The sequence below is a fragment of the Sarcophilus harrisii genome, chromosome X (assembly GCF_902635505.1).
Source record: "Sarcophilus harrisii chromosome X, mSarHar1.11, whole genome shotgun sequence".
In the NCBI taxonomy this organism is placed as follows: domain Eukaryota; kingdom Metazoa; phylum Chordata; class Mammalia; order Dasyuromorphia; family Dasyuridae; genus Sarcophilus; species Sarcophilus harrisii.
The window spans coordinates 7,228,001-7,246,796 of NC_045432.1; the positions used below are offsets into that span (position 1 = coordinate 7,228,001).

At 61.8% G+C, this 18,796-nt stretch overlaps 1 protein-coding gene and 2 long non-coding RNA genes across 6 annotated transcripts in view; 2 read left to right on the forward strand and 1 right to left on the reverse strand.

The window, feature by feature from the left end:
- Positions 1–8,119, forward strand: part of LOC100926345 — a 42,146-nt gene extending 34,027 nt beyond the window's left edge. Inside the window, exons 1-9 of one of the 3 annotated variants that reach the window (XR_004230536.1) lie at positions 4,400–4,567; positions 4,904–5,002; positions 5,501–5,601; positions 5,748–5,846; positions 6,079–6,179; positions 6,689–6,784; positions 7,060–7,131; positions 7,586–7,719; positions 8,059–8,119. This is a non-coding gene — a long non-coding RNA (uncharacterized LOC100926345). Of the gene's footprint in view, positions 1–4,399; positions 4,568–4,903; positions 5,003–5,500; positions 5,602–5,747; positions 5,847–6,078; positions 6,180–6,688; positions 6,785–7,059; positions 7,132–7,585; positions 7,720–8,058 lie in introns of those variants that run through there. The other 2 variants (XR_004230538.1, XR_004230537.1) reach the window with 2 other exon arrangements.
- A 4,110-nt stretch (positions 8,120–12,229) lies between these two features.
- On the reverse strand, positions 12,230–16,264 carry LOC116420270. Of its 2 annotated transcripts, none has more exons than XR_004230569.1 (3): positions 16,032–16,264; positions 13,304–13,487; positions 12,230–12,799 (listed from the first exon to the last, which is right to left on the reverse strand). It is a non-coding gene; the product is annotated as an uncharacterized LOC116420270 (long non-coding RNA). The 2 variants fall into 2 exon arrangements; XR_004230570.1 differs by lacking the exon at positions 16,032–16,264 and adding an exon at positions 14,394–14,939.
- LOC116420269 lies at positions 15,476–17,091 on the forward strand. The gene is made up of 2 exons (XM_031944640.1): positions 15,476–15,759; positions 16,590–17,091. The coding sequence occupies exons 1-2, from the start codon at positions 15,670–15,672 to the stop codon at positions 17,013–17,015; spliced, it is 516 nt and encodes a 171-aa protein (XP_031800500.1). The 5' UTR covers positions 15,476–15,669; the 3' UTR covers positions 17,016–17,091.
- Positions 17,092–18,796: the final 1,705 nt, after the last annotated feature.

Sequence of the window (18,796 nt, forward strand, 5' to 3'; positions counted from 1 at the left end):
AACATGAGCACTTGCCATAATATGATATATTTCTACACTATGTTTCTGCTAGTAAACTTTTACTAGCACACCTGGAAATATTGACCCTGGGGCAGAATCCCCTTAGGGAGACAAAGGGCAGAGACCACTCGTGGAGATTACTCTTGGAGATTCCCCACGGAAATCAGAAGCAGGCCCCCCATGGACATCAGATTAAGAGACCACCCATGGAGGTGAGGGACACAGCCCCCCCCCCCGATGAGACCAGGAACAGAGACCCCCTCATGGAGAAGCAGGAGCAAAGACCCCCCCATTGTAATCTAGCAGACCCTCACAAGGAGGTCAAGGTCAGAGACACTCCAAGGAGATCAGGATCAGAGACCCAACATTTTGATCAGGAAAAGGACCCTCACGGAGATCGTGGCAGAGACCCAGTATGGAGATCAGTCCGATTCCTCCCCCCTTGCAATGGAGATCAGGGTCTAAGACAACCCAGGGGCAAAGAACTGCTATGGAAAGAGGGGCCACAGACTTCCCATGAAGATCACGGGCATAGATCTTTCATGAAGATGAAATGCAGGGATCCTCCCAATGGAGAGCAGGTTAGACTTCCCCATGGAGAACTCTGGTAGAGACTTCCCCATGGAGAATACAGGCAGGATCCCACTTGGAGATCTGGGACGCAGAACCCCATGGAGATCAAGGTTGGAGATGCCACATGGAAATCAAAGCTCTACACCCCCCATGGAGGTCAGAGCTCCCTACCCCCCACCCTGTGAACATCAGCTTCAGAGACTTCCCATGGAGATAGGGGGACACAGACCCCCCAGGGAGATCACAATTAGGGAACACACCTGGAAATCAGGGGCAGGGCAACTCCCCCACTGAGATCAGAGACAGACCCACTATGGAAATCAGGGTCAGAGACCACCATAGAGATCAAGGCAGCCCCCATTGGATTTCAGGGGCAGAGATCACTCCCTGGGGCAGGGTCCCCTTTGGAAGACCAGGGGTAGAGTCTCCACGTGGAGATTATTGTTGGAGACTCCCCATGGAGATCAATAGCAGAGACCCTGCCCTTGAAATCGGGGCCAAAGACCACCCGGGGAGGTCACAAGCAAACTGCCAATGGACATCAGAGGCAGACCCCCCCACCATAGAGATCAGAGGCAGAGTCCTCATGGACATCAGAGTCAAGAACACACATGGAGGTGAGAGACACAAGCCCCCCATGGAATTCCAGGGAAGAGAAATCCAGGACAAAGGTCCCTCGCCGAGGTCAGAGGCAGACCCCCCAATGGAGAGCAAGGTCAGACATCCCTCTTGCAGATCAAGGCAGACAACCCCACGGGGATGAGGGCCAGAGACCCCCTGTGACCACCAGAGGCAGACCGCTCAGGGACATCGGGGTCAGAGACCCCATGGAGGTCAGGGACACAGACTCCACCAGGAGATCAGAGGCAGAGACCACATGGAGATCACGGTCAGAGAATCCCCATTCATCTCAGGAACAAGAACCCCCCAATGGAGATGAGACACTGAAACCCTATGGAGATCATGGTCCGAGATCCACCGTGGAGATCAGGTTCAGAAACACGTCCCCGCCCCCAGAGAGAGATCCAGTGGCAGAGACCCCTCATGCACATCAGCTTCTAATACCCCCTGGGGCAGAGCACCCTTCTGGAGACCAGGGACATAACCCCCCAAATGGAAATCTCCTCAGAGACCCTTCACGGAAATTGGGCCGACAGAGGCCCTTGGGAGCATGAATCATCCATCGACATCAAGCGCAGAGATCCCCGTGGAGATTAAGGTCCAACACCCCCGGGGCACATCCCCCTTCCAAAGACCAGGGGCAGAGACCTCATGTAGAGATTAGTGTCAGGGGCAAAATTTCCCAGCTGAGAAAAGAGACAGACCCCTATGGAGATCACGTTCACAGACCCCCGTGGAGGTTGGGGTCAGAGATCCTACATGGAGATAAAGGTGCAAGAACCCCCAGGGGCACAGCCCTTTTATGGAGACCAAACACACCTACCCATGGACATCGGTGGCGACATCCTCATTAGAAATTTGAGCAACGATTCCCAGGAAGATCAGAGGCTCAGGAACATCTGATCCAGGAACCCCGTGGAGGTTGGATACTCAGACATCCACCGAAGGCCAAAGGCAGAGACCACACATGGAGATCGAGTTCGGAGACTCCCCTTCTTGGAAATCAACACAAAGCCTCCCAGTTGAGATCAGAGACAGATCGCCCATGGAAATCATGGTTAGAGAGCCGCCAGGGAGATCATGTCGGAGACCCTCCGTGGACATCAAGGACAGAGCCCCCCCATGGAGATCAAATGCAAGACTGACCTTACAAATGAGACTTAGACACCAAGACTATGTGACGATCAATTCTGATGGCTGTGGTTCTCTTCAACAATGAGATGCTAGATGCCAGTTCCAACGATCTTGTGATGGAGAGAGCCATCTGCACCTAGAGAGGGGGCTGTGATCACAATGGAACACTTCCACTCTTTTTATTGTTGCTCGCTTGTATTTTATTTTCCTTCTCATCTTTTCCGCTATGATTTGATTTTTCCTTTGCAGCAAGATAATCATATAAATATGGACGTATATATTGGATTTAACATATATTTCTACCATTGGACTACATGTCATCTGGGGAGGGGGTGGGGGAAGGGGGGAATTGGAACACCAGGTTGGCAAGAGTTAATGCCAAAGAACTATCTATGCGCGGGTGTTGAAAAATAAAAATCTTTAATTAAAAAAAAATTAATGATGGTTAGAGACTACACACAGTGATCAGATTCCAGGACCCCCGGGTTTAGAGCCCTTTTATGCAGACCAGGGACATGGATCCCTGTGGAAATCAGAGACAGACCCTTCCATGGACATCACGCTCAGAGCTAACAGAGATGCCCCATTCAGAGACCGCCCATGGAAATCAGGGTCAGAGAACCCCCAGGAAACAGGGTCAGAAACCCAACCAGGGAAAAACCTTCCATGGACATCAAGGACAGAGCCCCTCCATGGAGAACATGGTCCCAGACCCCCCATGGAGATCATGGTCCAAGACCCCCCATGGAGATCATGGGCAGAGACCCCCCCCATGGAGATCATGGGGTGAGATGGATAAAGACATGAGGGACAGAGAGATGAAGGTCATTGGAGAAGAAGAGATGGTGTACCAGAGTGCTTGTAGAAAAGGAGCAAAGACTGCAGGGAAATTGGGGGGAAAGGTTCAAGTCATGAGCAAGGGAAGAGGAAGAGCTAAGGAAGAGCAGGGGCCGGGGTTACTGTGGCAGAGACCCCACAGAGCAGATCAGGGCCAGGTTCCCGCCCCAAAGCGGCCCTTCTCCCAGCCGCGTCCCATAGCACAGGAGTCTCCCTCCCATCTCTGTGAAGGAGGAAGCGGAGTCTACACCGGGCCCTCCCATAGGAAAGCGGCCCTTGTCTGAGCAACATCCCCAAATGTACCAGACTCGCTGCCCCCACTTTCCTCCTTCACCGAGATGGGGGGAGCCCTGGGGGGCAGAACTTCAGCTGTGGCTGGGACAAGGGCTCATTGGGGGAGGAAAGACCCGGTCTAGACTCACTGCCCCTGCTTCCTCCTTCCCAGGCAGATGGGGGAGCCCCCTGGTGGTGAATGAGGGATATGGCAGGGACAAGGGCTCATTGGGGGAGGGAAGCCCAGGCCACTTGGTCTAGACTCTCTGCCCCCACCTTCCAACTTCACAGAGATGGTGGGAGCCCCCCGGGGCCCTGGGGACTGGGAGGGGGAAGGCCCAGAAGAACGTGGGGGTCTCCAGCCCAGCGGGTCTGTCCCGGGAGCCCCTCTGAGTTAGGCCTAAAGAAAGCAGGTGGGAGACGGGGCGGGGGCTCCCTGGCTGTCCTGCCCCAGACCTTGTGCCAGCGGGCTCAGGCACAGTGGGGGCTCCGAAGGTTCCCGTCCCCTTTCTGGCTCCCTGCCTGAGGGCTGCAGTTTCCCACCAGCCCCAGGGGCACCCCTCTGTCTTCCCCAGGGCCCCTGGGATTTGCATTGCCATTGGGGAGAGGAGGGGGTCTGGCTGTTTCCTGAGCCTGATCCCTGAAGGGGCTTCCAGGTCCAGCTCCCCCCCCCCCCCCGGGGCAGGCCTGCTTCCCTCCTTGTGCCCACCCCCTTTCCTGTGGGAGTGCTTTGTGTACCATCTGGGGGTCCTGCCAGGGGGGGGGGGCGGGGAATTGTCTGGTCTGTGCCCCCCCCCAGGCCCAGAGATCTGGGTCCTGCTCTGGCTGGGGGAGGGGGGCCAAGAGGGTGGGTACGGGTCTGGGGGGAGGGGCCGAGCCTGCCCTGCCCATCCCCCTTGACACCACCAGGAGATTCAGGGCCATTGGCCCAAGCCCGACCTGTGACCTGGGGGATCACAATTGATGATGTCACAACCAGACTCCATTGGCCTCAGTCCTGGGGGTGAGGCCTCAAGGGCTGCCCAGTCCTGCCTGTGCCCAGCCTGGGTTTCAGCCGGGCCAGTCTCGGCTCCAGCCCGGAGCTAGGGACCAGGCAGCGGCAGCGCGTGTGTCTGTGCCACCTGATAGGGTGAGTGCCCGCTTGCTCCCAGCTCCCGGGGCCTGGCTTCCTGGGGCCTTGGGCACCCAAGGGGCGTGGGGCTGGGACATGGGGCAACGGACGGGTGAGGGGGCTGGCGGGGGCTTTGGGAGCTTGTTGGGCTCTTCAGGGAGCGGGCCCTGCAGCGGTGCTGATGCCCCTTCCCCCAGTCTCAGGGAGGCCGGGCTGCAGCTGCCGCCAGGCCGCTGGGGCGTCACCAGGTGGGGATGCGGGGAAGGCCCCGGGGACCCCCGAGAGCCCAGGGGCAGCAACGGGCCCGAGTGTCCCCCCGCTGCCCCGGCGGGGGCCCCTGCTCTTTGCCCCCAGGAGGCCTCCAGTGCGGACTGTGCAGCAAGACCCCCCATGGCAGCTGCAGAGCAGCCTTAGCACAATCTCCCCAGAGACCAACTGCCCTTCTCGGCCCAGGTACCCGGCAGGGGGCGCCATCGGGGATGGGGCTGGGACCCGGGCTCATTGGGGGGAGCCCAGGCTCCCTGGTCTGGACTCTCTGCCCAGGCCTCCCACTTTCCCAGAGACAGGGTGTGGACCCCTGGGGCTGGGAGAAATGGGAGGGGGAAGGTCCACAATAAAGGGGCTTCCAGATCTGGGGGGGCCCCCCCCAGGGCAGCCCTGCTTCCCTCCTTGTGCCCGCGCCCTTTCCTGTGGGAGTGCTTTGTGTACCATCTGGGGGTCCTGCCCCGGGGGGGGGGGGGGGGGGAATTGTCTGGGTAGGGCTCCCCCCCAGAGGCCCAGAGATCTGGGTCCTGCTCTGGCTGGGGGAGGGGGGCCAAGAGGGCGGGTCTGGGTCTGGGGGGAGGGGCCGAGCCTGGCCTGCCCATCCCCCTTGACACAACAATGAGATTCAGGGTCATTGGGCCACGCCCCGACCTGTGACCTGGGGGATCACAATTGATGATGTCACAGCCAGACTCCACAGTCCTGGGGGTGAGGCGCCCGGGGCTGCTCAGACCTGCCCTGCCCAGCCGGGGTGTCAGTTGGGCCAGCCTCTGCTGCCACCTGAGAAAGTGAGTGTCCGCAGGCCCCCAGCCCCCGGGGCCCGGGACTGCCTGGGGCCTCAAGGGGTGGGGGGAGGAGACAAGGCCAATGGGGGGGAGGCCTCTGGGCTCCTCAGGGAGCGGCTCCTGCAGCGGTCCTGTGCCCCTCTCCCCAGTCTGATGGAGGCCCGGGCTGTAGCTGCTGCCAAGCTGCTTGGAAGTCACCCAGGTGGGGATGCTGGCAAGGCCCTTGGGACAGTAGAAAGGCCGCTCTGGTGAGTTTGTCTGGGCCGGGCGGGCTGTGTGGGCAGAGCCGGACCACCCCTTGCCCCGGGAGGGAGGCCCCTCTCCCATCTCTGGGGGGCCTTGGCCTCTCCCCTTCCCCGGGGCCCAGGCTCTCTGCGGTGAGGGGGGGGTCTGGCCGCTGGGACCCCGAGAGCCCAGGGGCAGAAACGGCCCGAGTGTCCCCCAGATGCCCTGGCGGGGGCCTCTGCTCTTTGCCCCCAGGAGGCCACCAGTGCGGATTGTGCAGCAAGATCCCCCGTGGCAGCTCCAGAGGAGCGTCAGCACAGATCTCCGCAGAGACCAACTGCCGATCTCATCCCCAGGTACCCGGAGGGGGCAGGCGGGCCCCCCTCCCAGAAGCCCTGCTCAGACCCCTGTTGAAAAGCCCGCCCCATGTGCCCTCCCCCGGCCATGGCTGTTTCTGCCCCCCCCCCACACACACACACAGAAGGATTCACATAGTGAACAAAAGCGACATGTAACCCTCAGAGCACAGATGTCCCCAAGGCACATCCACACTGAACACACACACGGCACACACAATGCTTACACACACACACACGGTGCTCACAGTGTTCACACCGAACACACACACACACACACACACACACACACACACGGCACACAAAGGCTCACACACACACACACACACACACACACACGAATTTGCGCCCACACTCATGCACAAGGCACACTCCCAGACCTGGCCTCCCCGGGCCAGGCCTGCTCTTTCCCTGGGCTCTGCAGCCCCATCAGTGGGACAGACGTGTGGGGGTGGGGGGTGGTCAGGACCCCTGCCCGGCACCGTTCCCACGCCCCCTGCTCTTTACAGACACATCAGAAGTTGCCTGCTCCCTGACAGCTCCCATCAGGCCCAGCAGCTGTGAGGAAGAGAACCATTGAGGTGGCTTAGGAAGAAATGCCCGAGGTAGGAAGCGTTGCCCAGCCCTGCCGGCCCTCCCGAAGGGTCCTTCTTCACACGGGCGGGGGGGCTTCCCATGTCTGCTTTGCAGAGGGGGCCGAGACCCGGAGCTCGCGAGGGCCGATTGGCCAGGGGCCGCCCCCAGCTTGGGGTCGGGAGCCCCGCTTAATGGAGCGCAGGCCTTCTGGTGCCCCGTGCGGTGGGGGATGTTCCGGCACCCCGTGGTGCTGGGGGGGCTCCGGAGCCCTTCGTGACCCAGGCTCTCTCTCCTTCTCCCCCAGGAATGACAATCTCTCTGCTGTCACACTGCCCGGGCAGGACTGGCCCTAATTGTGCAACTTCCTTCCCTCCTGGTGAGTGACCTGGGCAAACCCCTCCCTCCCTGCAGGGGCTCCCCTTGTGCCCTCGGTAGATGGGGGCTGCCCTCCTGGTCGCCGGGTGCCCGGTCACGCCCTCCTCTCCCCGAGGGGCCCGAGCTCCCCCTCTTAGGCGGGCCCCCAGCTCCTTCCCTGACCCTGGTCATTGGGCTGCAGGGTTGGGCAGTGACTGTGGCCTCCGGGCCCTGAAGGCCCTTCCCCAGAGGAAGCCTGGCCAGGGACCTTTCCCAGGGAACAAAGGGGAGCCTGAGAGCTCTGAAAATCAGGGGGCCATTCCCAGGATTCCCCAGGGCCTGCGCAGCCCCTCCCCCCTGCTTCACCAGGTCCAGGGCTCCCAGAGGGGCGTCCCCCCTTCAGGGCCCAGGCACAGCCCCGGGGCAGCCCGGACTCGTTCCTCACGGGGCCCTGGGGGGGCTGGGGCGTGTTCCAGAACAAGAGGCAGAAAGCGGCCCTGCTGGGCCAGAAGCAGCATCTTTCTGTGGGGCACCAGGACCACCAGACATCGGGTCAGCTGAGGCATGGTCCTCTAGGACCGAGCCCGACTGCTGCCCGCTCAGACCCTGAGTAAGTAGGGGCCCGGGCGGGGGGTGGTGGTGGTGGTGGGGAGGAGTGGAGGGGCTGGGGGTCTCCTCCACCTGCCCACCACCCCCAGACACATTCTATGCCAGAGTGGGGTGCCGCTGTCTGGGCATGCCGCCGCCCAGGGGAGAGGGCAGAGGGGAGGCCGGCCTGACCCCTTGACAGTCTGGGTACATGGGCTCCCATGCCCCCTCCTCCCTGGGCCCCGAGGCTGGTGCATCAGGCAGATGTGGCCCCGGCCCCGGAGCCACCCCCCTTCCCGCCTCCCGGCAGCCTCCCCCGGGCCCCTGCTGCAGATCGGTGATCGCTGTCCTTGTCTCTCAGGTGCCCGGGCGGCTGCCTCTGGGGCGTGATGCATCGGGTCAATAAACACGCCTCTGAGAAACCTTGGTGTGCCGAGAGTGTCCTTGCGCTTGGGGGGGGGGGGGTGTGCTTAAAGGGTCCTTGCGCTTTGGGGGGGAGGGGCTCCCTCCAAGCAGTGGGAACATGACCTTGGCCCAGCAGGGAGCTGGCCCGGTGACCTTTGCCAGGCCCAGACAGCTCTGAGGAGGCCCGGTTGCTTTAGGGCGATGTTCACCAGGAAGCCCCCGCCTCAGTCTCCTTCCTGACCCTGCTGGGCTACCCCGCCCCAGGGCCTGGTGTCTGCCCAGAGTGTGGCCTCCCTCCCTCCCTCTCAGGGACTCCCAGGCAGGGCTAACAGGGCAGGGGAAGCTGCCCCCCAGGGAGGTGCCCCCAGTTCTGCAGCCTCAGCCCTAGGGAGCCCAGGGACCCCGCCCTCTCATTCAAGGCCCCTGGCCTCTCCCTCACAGGCCCCGGCCTCTCCCTCCCCACTCCCTTCTCCTTCCAGTGTCTCCTTCCCTCCTCTTGGGCCAATCACGGCTGTGGCTGACCTGCCTGTCACCTGGTGCCCCGCCCCCTTGCTCAGTCCCTTGCCGCCCCGCCTCCCGTGTTCCCCTCTGAGATGTGGGAAACTCGGCTCCGCTGGCACCTTCTCACCTTCCCGCCTGGTCCAGCCCAGGCCAGAGTCCCGGCGGCCTCTCTGTCCCCAACTATTTGGCCCCACTTCCTCCGCAATTCTGGCCAATGCGGCCCGAAGTATTACTCCGGAGGGGGCCCTGAAGGATTACTCTGGAGGGGTCCGAAAGTATTACCCCAGAGAAGAGCCTAAAGTATTACCCCACTTGGGGGCCTAAAGGATTACCCGAGGGGAGCCTGAAGAATTACCCCTGAAGGGGGCCTAAAGTATTACCCCTGGAGGGGGCCCTGAAGGATTACTCTGGAGGGAGGACCTGAAGTATAACTCTGAAGGGGAGCCTGAGGATTACTCTGGGGGGAGGGGCTTGAAGGATTATTGGGGGGAGTGGGGGGACGAAGTATCCTCCAGAGTGGGGCCTGAAGCATTGCTCTGGAGGGGCTGAATTTACTGGGGCCCGAATTGGGGGGCTGAATTGTTCCTCTGGGGGATGCTCTTCCTCTTGCTTGCCCCTTCTTTCTGGGGGTGCCCAGAGCTCTTCCCCATTTCCTCCGTGAGCCTCTGGTTCCCTCTCCTGTCCTTGCTGGCTGCCCCAGGTCCTGCATCCTCCCTGCCTGTGGGCCGCAGGTCCATCCCAGGCCAAGCGCGAGCCCAGTTGCAGCCCTGAAGATGTGGCGCCCCTCCCTCTGCTGGGTCCTTTGTCCGCCTCTGCTCCCCGGCGGGGCCGGGGCTCCTTGGGGCACTTTTCTGCCTCCCTCCCTGTCTCGGGAGAGAAGGGGGTCCCTAAGAGCTGAACTGCGGCCCCTTTCCTGGGGAATTGGAGGCCAGGGGCCCTTTCCGGGCTGTCTCCTTGGTGTCCCTCCGTTTCCCTCGCTCCTTTTGGGGGAGCATCCGCAGCCCCTCCGGGCCGGGTCCCTTCCTCCTCCTCCTGCCCCCGCTGCCGCGGCCCAGTGTGCCCGGGTCTAGGCGGGGGCTCGCGCTGTCTCGGGGGGGGGGGGGCTGGATGTGTCCGAGGACTCCCCCTCCTCCCTCCCGCCGGGTCCTCTCCCTGCCGAGACCACCCAGAGTTGTTTCTGGCCCGGCCCGGGGCTGCCCGCACTAACACCAGACTTGACCCGAAAGTTCGGCCCTCGCCGCGGGCTCCCCGCCCCCAAGTCTAGGAGGGCGCGGCCCGCCCGGCCCCGGCCCCGGCGTGTCTCCCGGACACCTGGGCCCTAGGCAGCTCCACAAGCGGGGACCCGTCAGTGGTTCCCTGATTTGGGGAAGAGAGCAGGGCCCTGGGAGAAGGCGCCGAGTCCCAACCCCGCTCCTCCCTCCGCTGTGCAAATACTCTCCACACGCGTAATACAGAAGCTGCCCTTCCCCCAGCCCCTCGCACGCCCGTTGCGCATGCGCGGGTCCAGACCAACCAACCCCACCCCCCCCCCCCCCCCCCCCCCCCCCCCCCCCCCCCCCCCCCCCCCCCAGGGCTTCGGGGACCTGCCCAGCCCAGGTACAATCCCGGCAAACGGGGAGCTGTCGGCGTCCCGCCCCCCGCCCCCAGCCTTCTGCCAAGTCCCCCTGTCGAGAGCCCCGATCTTCGCCTCCAGCCTCCCTTTCCTTGGCGGGAGGCCGTTCTCGGCCCGGTCCCGGGACGGTGCTCCCCATCCCCGAGCCGGTGCTCCCCATCCCCGCGCCGGTGCTCCCCATCCCCGCGCCGGTGCTCCCCATCCCCGCGCCGGTGCTCCCCATCCCCGCGCCGGTGCTCCCCATCCCCTTGCCGGGACCGGAAGCCGCGGCGCCCGAGAGGAAGGAGTGGCGCTGCAGGCGGCGGGACCGGCTGCCTTGGGAGCGTCTTCTCCCGGCGCGGGAAGTCTTTGGCCTCTGCGTCAGCGCCTAGCAGGGGCCCGCGTGCAGCCAGTGCCTCATAAATGCCCACCCCTCCCGGTGGAGTCCTTGCAGGGGGAGGAGTGCAGAGAGGCCGGGAAAGAGCACGAACCGCGGCCGGGCCGAGATGGGCGGGCGGACCTGTTGTCCGTCTGTCCCCGCGCCCCGCCCCCGATGCGCAGGGGGTCGGAATGGGAACACGAGAGAATTATGGTCGGGCCTTGTCGGGAGCCTAGAATCCTTTCCACTTGCGAGGTTCTAGGCGCTACTGGCGGACAGCGCCCCAAGGAGTCTGAGCTGCGGGACGTAGGGGGCGCCCCGGGGCGCCAGCACCTCCGCCGGGGCGGGGCCCCAGCAGGCACCGGAAGCTTTTAGAATTGAAATCGAAGATGCTAGACTTAACCAAGTGTCTTCCTCCTCTCCTCACCCCCAGGCGTGGCCCGTAGGAAGAAAGTTGCGGACCAGGCCATTGCTTCCCTCTTTCCCCCTCATTCACATTCAGCACTCATTATTTTTCTACTCCCTTTTCCTGAGGGTCCTAGTCCTGTCTTCAGGGATCTATCTTCAAGTCCAGGCTAGTGGGAAAAGCTAGACCGCTGGTCACGTGGTGCAGTGGGTTTTATTTATGAAGACCTGCCCTGGAACCCCATCTCCCCCTGGTGACCTGAGCCAAGTCCCCGTGCAGTGGTTGTGGTCCTTTTAAGAAACTGATTTGTGATCCTTTCTGACTGAGATTACTCCCAGGCCCCTCTGGCCTATGCATCATCAACTCAGGAAGCCGGGACCTTTGATTGACAAATCCTGGTTTAAAAGCACCCCTTTGAATTCCAATAGGAGATGGAGGCTTGTCCCGGCCCCCACTGGATCTGAGCCAACTTGGGACTCCACCCACAGGCCCTTTAGCTAAATGTCTCATTATAAAAGAGCCAAACTAAAATCCACTCTTTGAAGAGGGTCCAAACATGGCAGTCCTGCTCTTGGCAGCCAAGGAGCTTCTGCCCTGGCACCCTTTTCCGGTGCCCTCCTCTCTTTCCCTTCACCTATTTCCCTAACTAGACTTGAACCTTACTTCCAATCCCCATAATAAACCTCTTTTATCAGTCTAGGTTTTGGGGTCTGTAAATTCCTTTCCAGGGGACTTGCGCCACCAGAAAGGGAATCCCAGAACTCCCTACCCTTGTGCCGAATTCTGAGGGGTTGCACAACCTGAACCCCGAACCTGCCACTAGACCTCATTTAACTCCCCAACCACCAAAACCCTAATTTCCTTTGGGGTCCCCAAATCTAAACCTCATCACCTGCCCACTCCTCTCCTCCCTCATTTGGGAAATGAACCAGGTGCTGCACGGGTCGTTGCTCAGCTTTTATCCAGCACTTGCTTTTTGTAGTTGCATTGCCAAGTGCTGAGAATATTCCAAGGGAGGCAAAGTGCGGCCTCTGCCTGCGAGCAGCTTCCAGTCTAAAGGGAAGAGATGCCCCGTGCCCAGCACGGTGGTACACACACCCAGCAGGCTGGAGCCCTGGCACTCTGGAGAGAAGCACTGAGGGAAGAGGGAACGGGAAAGGCTTCCAAAAGAGGGAAGGCAGCAGGGGAGGGCGGGAGGCAGAGAGGGAGGGGAGAGGATTCAGGGAAGGGGGGGAGCCCTGGGAAATGACCACAGCCGGGAGGCAATCTGTGTCTGGAGACAGGTACCTCTTGGAGGGTGTTCTTTTATTGGGGGGGGGCAGTAAGAAGACCAAGAGAGGGGCTCACGTGATGAACGACTTAGATAACAAACCGAATTTTTCATTTGGTCTTGGAGTACATTGGGGGAGGGGGGCCCAGAGCTAGCAGGATCACTGAGTCCCAGAATGGGGCTGGAGTGAGACAGGCAGAAACTCGGACTGCCTCAGTCTGGGTCCAGGTATGGCTGAAGGAGGGTCTGGGAGGAGGGTTGGGGTAGCAGGGGAAAGATGCTGCCAAGGTGACAGGCACAGGCCTTGGCACATGGCTGAGAGATAGTGGGTGAGAGAGTGTGGTGTCCAGGGCGACTCCAAGGTTTCCAACCTGAGGGCCTGGGAGGTGGAAGTATCCTCCAAGGACAAACTGGCCCGGAAGCAGACTCTTCTGTATCCTGCAGCCAGGACTGGCTCACGTTTTATTCTTCCAATGGCACCTCGGGAGAGTGGGCTCCGCTGTTCAAGGTGGTCTCAAATACCTGGCAGTACCCTCTCTGCATCCCAGCTCTGGAGGGGGGACACCTTGTGTTCACGTGCCTGGTGCGTGCACACATGTGCAGCTGCCCGTCGGCCTGTTGCTGAGGTTCCCCCCCAACCCTGCCCATACCCCAGCCTGGGCTCCAGGCCTGTTGCTGAGGCTCCCCCCCAAGTTCTGCACCCCAGGGATATCAAGATGTTATTAAGTGCAGACCTTAGGGATGTAGACCATGCAAGGGTTCATTTGCGGTGGGGAGCTATGTTCTAGACACACTGCGCCCACCTTGTCCTTCACACACTTGGGGTGCATCCCTGGTGGGGATGTGGCTAATCCAAAGGTACATTTGCGTTGGAAAACCATGGTGTAGACTCACTGAGCCACTGGGGAAGAGAATAAATTTGGGTGATTTCCAACAGGAATACTGCTATTTCTTTGTGTGTGGACAGGGGAGGGGGCATTGAAGCGATGTGCCCCCTCACTCAGGCCTATGGGCGTGTGCAACCAATGAGCATCATCTGCCGAGTGGGTCCTACCTTTTCAGGGCATGCCCAGCGGATGCCCAACAAGGCTGGTCCCCAACTGCCCGTGGCCACCTTGGTTTGGGAGCACTCCCCCTTCTATGTCTTCCTCTCCTCCATCCTCTCAGCCGCCCCAGGAGACTGAGGGGAGCCGAGCTAGCCACTTCCCCCATGGACAAGTGTGGTTTATGGCTCCTCCCTGTCAATGAGGTAAAGCTTCCATCACCCGCCTGGTGTTTGGAACTGCCGCCCGGCTGGGCCGGCTTCCCTCTGCCACTTCTAGCACCTGTTTGGGATGAGGGCCTGGCCTGCTAGCCTTGGGCCCTTCCTAAAAGGGCTCCGCTATCCCGCTTCCTGGGCTGGCCTGGCTGCCTGGGGCTCTCGCTGAGCAGGGACTGAAGTGGCTGGGCTGGCTGCTGAGGCAGAGACTGAGTGCAGAGGCCTCCCTGGAGTCTCAGGCCCCCAGGCTGGGGCTAGGATAGAGGGCAACCAACCACCATCCCCAAGAATGGGGAGCAGCTACAGCCAGGGAGTGCCGCTTAACGGGGCTGGCTGAGGCTATGGGGGGGGGGGGTGAAAGCAGCTTCCAGCAGGGGGCTTCCTGAAGGCTAGGCCATGAGCATGGGCTGGAAACAACGGGGGCATCCGGCAGTGCACCGGCAGCCCCCGGCAGTCCTTGGGGAGAGCCTGGGCACAGGCCGGTGGACAAGGAGCAACCTCTTAGGTCTCGCTCAGAGGCACACGGTCTCTGGTCAGAGCACAGTGGAGTCGGGGGCGGGGGGGGGGGGGAGAAGGAGGGCAGAGAGTGTAGTTTCCAATGTGGAAGGCCCTGAAGGCTGGGCTGGGGAAAGTGAGCCTTCCACCTGGGGTAATGGGGAGGAGCCGTGCAGGGTCAGCCTGGGAATCAGATGGCACCAGACATAAGGAAGGGCCCAAGGGACTCACGATGGAGTGGAGGGAGACAGGGCTACAGGGAAGTCATGGCACCCTCCCAGGGCACCGCTTGGTACGGGGCTACAGAGAAACAGTGAAGAGGGACCAGGCTTGTGAGGGCAGAGAGGGGCGGGAGCACTGGCCGGCCCTCTGGGTCCCGGGACGCACGCACCACTTCCCAGATGAACAGACATGTCACTGACTCCTCGGGGAGGCTCCCAAGCAGGTGGCCGGGCAGCCAGCGTCTCCACAGGCCCCCAGAGGGCAGGTTTCAGCTGCCGGGCGGCCAGCAGCTCCACAGGGGGGAGCAAGGCCGGGGCGGGGGGGGGGGAGGAGATGGGGCTCCCTAGGGCTTCAGGGAGGTTTGGCCGCCTCAGCCGCAGGAGCCCAGCTCATCAGGAGAAGGTCGGAGGGCACTGGGCCTGACTCCAAGCTGCTCCTAGGCCTCAGGCTCCCGGGCTGCTGCCCCCTGGAGGATGTGGGAGGAGGATGGGGGAGGAAGGGATTAGGGGATTAGCCCAGGGCATTAGCCCCCCCCCCCCCAGGGTGCCAGTAGAAGCCACTGGGCAGTGGGGCCAAGGGATGGCCATCGAGGGGTGGCAGCGAAGGGCTGGGGACCTCCCTGAGGCAACAGAGGGGGCTCAGGGGCTCCCTGGAGGGGTTTTTGGGAGCTCCAAGTCAGCCCATCAGCCTGCAGTTAGAAGGCTTGGCCAGCTTCCCATTGTTGGAGAAGCCCTGGAAGGATGTTGGAGGTCCCAGGGACCATGGCCCGTCTCTAAGGGCGCCTCCTCGGCCGCCTCCTCAGAGCCCTGCCATTTCTCCCCACAGGAGGCCAGGCCGGCCCAAGGGCACCCACAGTCGCATCGCTCCCAGCCGCCGCCTCTGCCCCCCTCCAGCATGCTCCCCCCCGCCCCCGCCGTCTCGCTGCCAGTGCTGGCCCCCGGGCACAGCGTCCCCTCAGTTGCCGGGTCATTTCCAAGGAAGGCCCGCCTGGACGATCTCACTGCCTCCCACTGCCTTCCCTGGGCCTGCCCTGCCTCCAGCCTCAGCCTCCCCTCCCCGGGAGCCGGCCAGGGCTTGCCTCAGGGACTGCTCTCCCCCTGCCGCTGGGCAGCTCCTTCCTAAAAGCTGGATGGGCCATGCCCCCCTCATTGGAAGGTTGTTGGGCCCAGTTGTGGATGAGGCCCGGCCTGTCTGCCCTCCCCCTGCCGCTGCACAGCTCCTTCCTAAAAGCTGGATGGGCCATGCCCCCTCATTGGAAGGTTGTTGGGCCCAGTTGTGGATGAGGCCCTGGCCTGTCTGCCCTCCCCCAGGCCTGCTGCTGGTTGGCTGGTGGATGACCCCTGGTGTCAGAGACCCCCCCCCCAGGGAGCAGGACCCTAGCATGAGCTGGTCTGCCAGGGGCAGTTGGGCCTGAGAGAGGTGCTGCCAGCCGGTGGGAGCGGGACATGGGTGGAGGGGCCTCCAGGCCATGGCTGGAACAGCCAGACATTGACAGGCCCGATGCCGAAGGACCCCTGAGACGTAACAACATACAGGTGAGCAGCTCTGCCCGTGAGCCAGACCCCGTGCCAGTGCTCCCCGCACCCGCACTCGGGGCCCCTCCCCAGCACCGGGGGTTCGGGCCTGGGAGGACCCCTTTGGACAGCTGAGGAACGCAGGGCTAGCGGCAGGGACGGGGTCTGCCCCCGGGGAGCCTGAGCCCTCCCCCGACCCTGCCCGTACCCCTGTGAAGGGGCCGAAACCGCGCTCTCCCCGGGGGGCACTGCCACAAGCGGGGACAGCGCTGTGTGTGTGTGTACTTTCTGACCTTTATTAATCGGGGTCGTGTCATGTTTTGGGGGCGGGACGCCCTGGGCCCCCCAACTGGATGGAGAAATTAGCCCCCTGCCGGGGGGCTCAAAGGCCATTACCATGGCCATCCCCTGGCATTTGGGGTAACCGTGGCAGCGGGGTGGGGCGCCACCTCACAATTCTGCTAGGTAGTTGATGAGAAAGGGTTGCCATGGAATAACAGCCAGGGTGGGGTGGGACCAACAGACTTGGAACCGTGGCAACAGTTTATGACCCGCCTGGTTCGATTGTGATCCTTGGGTTTAAGCCTGGACACTTTCTTGTGAGATCAGCGGACAGAAGATTTAGACCCCCGGCATCACCAGGGGCCCATCCCCAAATGCCACAAATCCAAGCTGAAGGAGTCCGCATCCCCTTTGCGGGACACGGGCGGGGGAGAGGCTTTTCCCAGCCTATGATCCACGCTAGGGTGGTCCGGGCCATTCCTAATCTGTTTGTAACGGTTTTTGGTGCGGGTCGGGATGGAAGACCGGGAGCTAGGCCACAGGCAATGGTGTATGCTCGTCATCCTCAGCCATACCTAGAGAGTCAACAAGGAGCCTTTATTGGAGCCGGCGATGGGAGAATGGGAATATCTCTCCAAGCAAGGCGGTCCCAGGCTTTCATGGACAGACATCGGGGCCCTCGCTCAATGGCCCACGCTAGAAGATACCGAGCCCTCCCTGAAAGCCTGCTGGCAGCTCTGGCTGGAGCAGAAGAGCAAAGCTCCGGAGCGGTTGTTGAGGCCTCCTCCCAGTCTCTGGCTGAAGAACCCCAGGAGGCAGCAGGAGCCGATGGCAGTGACAAATCTCACCCTCCACCTGCACCCATGAGTTCTCCACAACTTGCCAGTGGCCTAGAAGAACAAGAAGAACGAGGACAAGAAGAAGATGGAAGAACTGAAGATGTCCCTTCTGCCCTGAACACCACAGGGGAGGGGATATGTAGTGGGGGATGTTAAAGGACTGGAGCCCAGCCTTATAAACTCTGGCCTTGTCCCCTTCATCTGTTTCATCATTCCCCCCTTTCCCGTTGGCGTTCCCCTTTGGGCCTTCTCTCTCCCCTTCCCCTTTGGCCTAAAGGCTCCTTTCAACAGCGATTGTCCTATAGATTTGAGGAGGGCAGGTGACGGCCACCTTTTCCTACCTATCTCTGTCCCCTTATCTTTCTGGGAAGGACCTATTCTTTCAAACATTATCCTCTTGCCCTACACCCTTTCCTCTACATTTAAAAGCTTTCTTCCACCTATCATGAATTAACGATCTTTCTCTCTGGAAATGGCCTTTGTTCTTTCATCCTTCTCTCTTTCCCCCCCCCCCTCCCAAACCCCACCACAGCCTGGTGGGCCCCCTCCATCTCCCTATCTCTGCCTCTTTCTTCCCCTGGGCCACAGGTCTCTGCCCCTTGATATCCCTGCCCCCACTGTCCCCTGCTGCTGTCTCTTTTTCACCTAATCTCCAGGTGCCTGCCCCTGATCCCTTGAGAGATCCCCCCAAAGGGTGCGGGGTGGCTCCCTGGGGTGCAGAACTTGGGGACATGGCTAATTCAAGGAGCCTTTGGGCCGGGAAGGTCTGGTCTAGACTCCCTGCCCCCACTTCCTCTTTCACAGGCAAATGGGGGAGCCCCCTGCGGTGGTGAATTGGGGGGATGTGGCTGGGACAAGGGCTCATTGGGGGAGGGAAACCCTGGTCTACACTCAGTGCTCCCACCTGCCTCCTTCACAGAGATGGGAAGCCCCCTGCGGTGGTGAATGATGGGATGTGGCAGGGACAAGCGCTCATTGGGGGAGGGAAGCCCCACTCTAGACTCCCTGCCCCTGCTTCCTCCTTCACAGAGATGGGGGGAGCCCCCTGGGGTTCTGGGGACTGGGAGGGGGGAAGGCCCACAAGATCATGGTCTCCAGCCCAGTGCATGTGTCCCAGGAGCCCCTCTGAGTTAGGCCTGAAGAAAGCAGGAGGGAGACGGGGCGGGGGCTCCCTGGCTGTCCTGCCCCAGACCGTGTGCCAGTGGGCTCAAGCACAGTGGGGGCTTCAAAGGCTCCCCCTGTCCTTTCTGGCTCCCTGCCTGAGGGCTGCAGTTTCCCAGCAGCCTCAGGGGCACCCTTCTGCCTTCCCCAGGGCCCTGCAATCAGGGAACTTGTGGGGGAGACTGTGATGTGATGGGGGCCCAAGACTCGGGCCCCAGGAAGTTGCCCTGGGGGGGGGTAAGAAGCGCCTTGGCTGTGGCTGTCCCTGAGGGCCGGCCCGCCGCCGCTTGGGTGCAGGGAAAACAGAGGACAAATGAAGGCTTTTTAACCCTGAAGTGGCCTTGGGGGGGGGGGGCAGGGAACTCGACCATCGTGGCGGTTAGAGCGGGGACGCCGGGCCTGCCGACTCCCCGGCCCCTTACCAGGCCCACGGGAAGGAGGGAAGAAGGGCAGGGCACAGACCCGGCCCTACTGACGCTCAGGAGGGTGTGGGCCAAGGGGCAAGACATCGTTCCAGCCCCCTCCGCCTCAGTGCCTTGTCAGTTGGGGCCAAAGGAAGCTGGACTCAGAAGTGGAGGAGGTCATAGGGTCCACTGAAAGAAGGCTTTCCTGGTACAGAGGGGGAAACTGAGGCTCCCAGGGGCCAGGTAGTGGTGGCCCCCTGACAGGCTGGTGGGAGTCACACACACACGGCACACAAAGCACTCACATCATACAAATACACAACACACGAACCACACATACCGTACAAACACATAACACGCAAAACCCTCACA

What these genes read in the sequence shown, in the direction of transcription:
- LOC116420269 (XM_031944640.1), top strand. Translation starts at nt 15,670, where the DNA reads ATGGGTGGAGGGGCCTCCAGGCCATGGCTGGAACAGCCAGACATTGAC. An exon ending in TGAGACGTAACAACATACAG is followed by an intron (nt 15,760 to 16,589) that starts GTGAGCAGCTCT and finishes CGTCATCCTCAG; the next exon opens with CCATACCTAGAGAGTCAACA.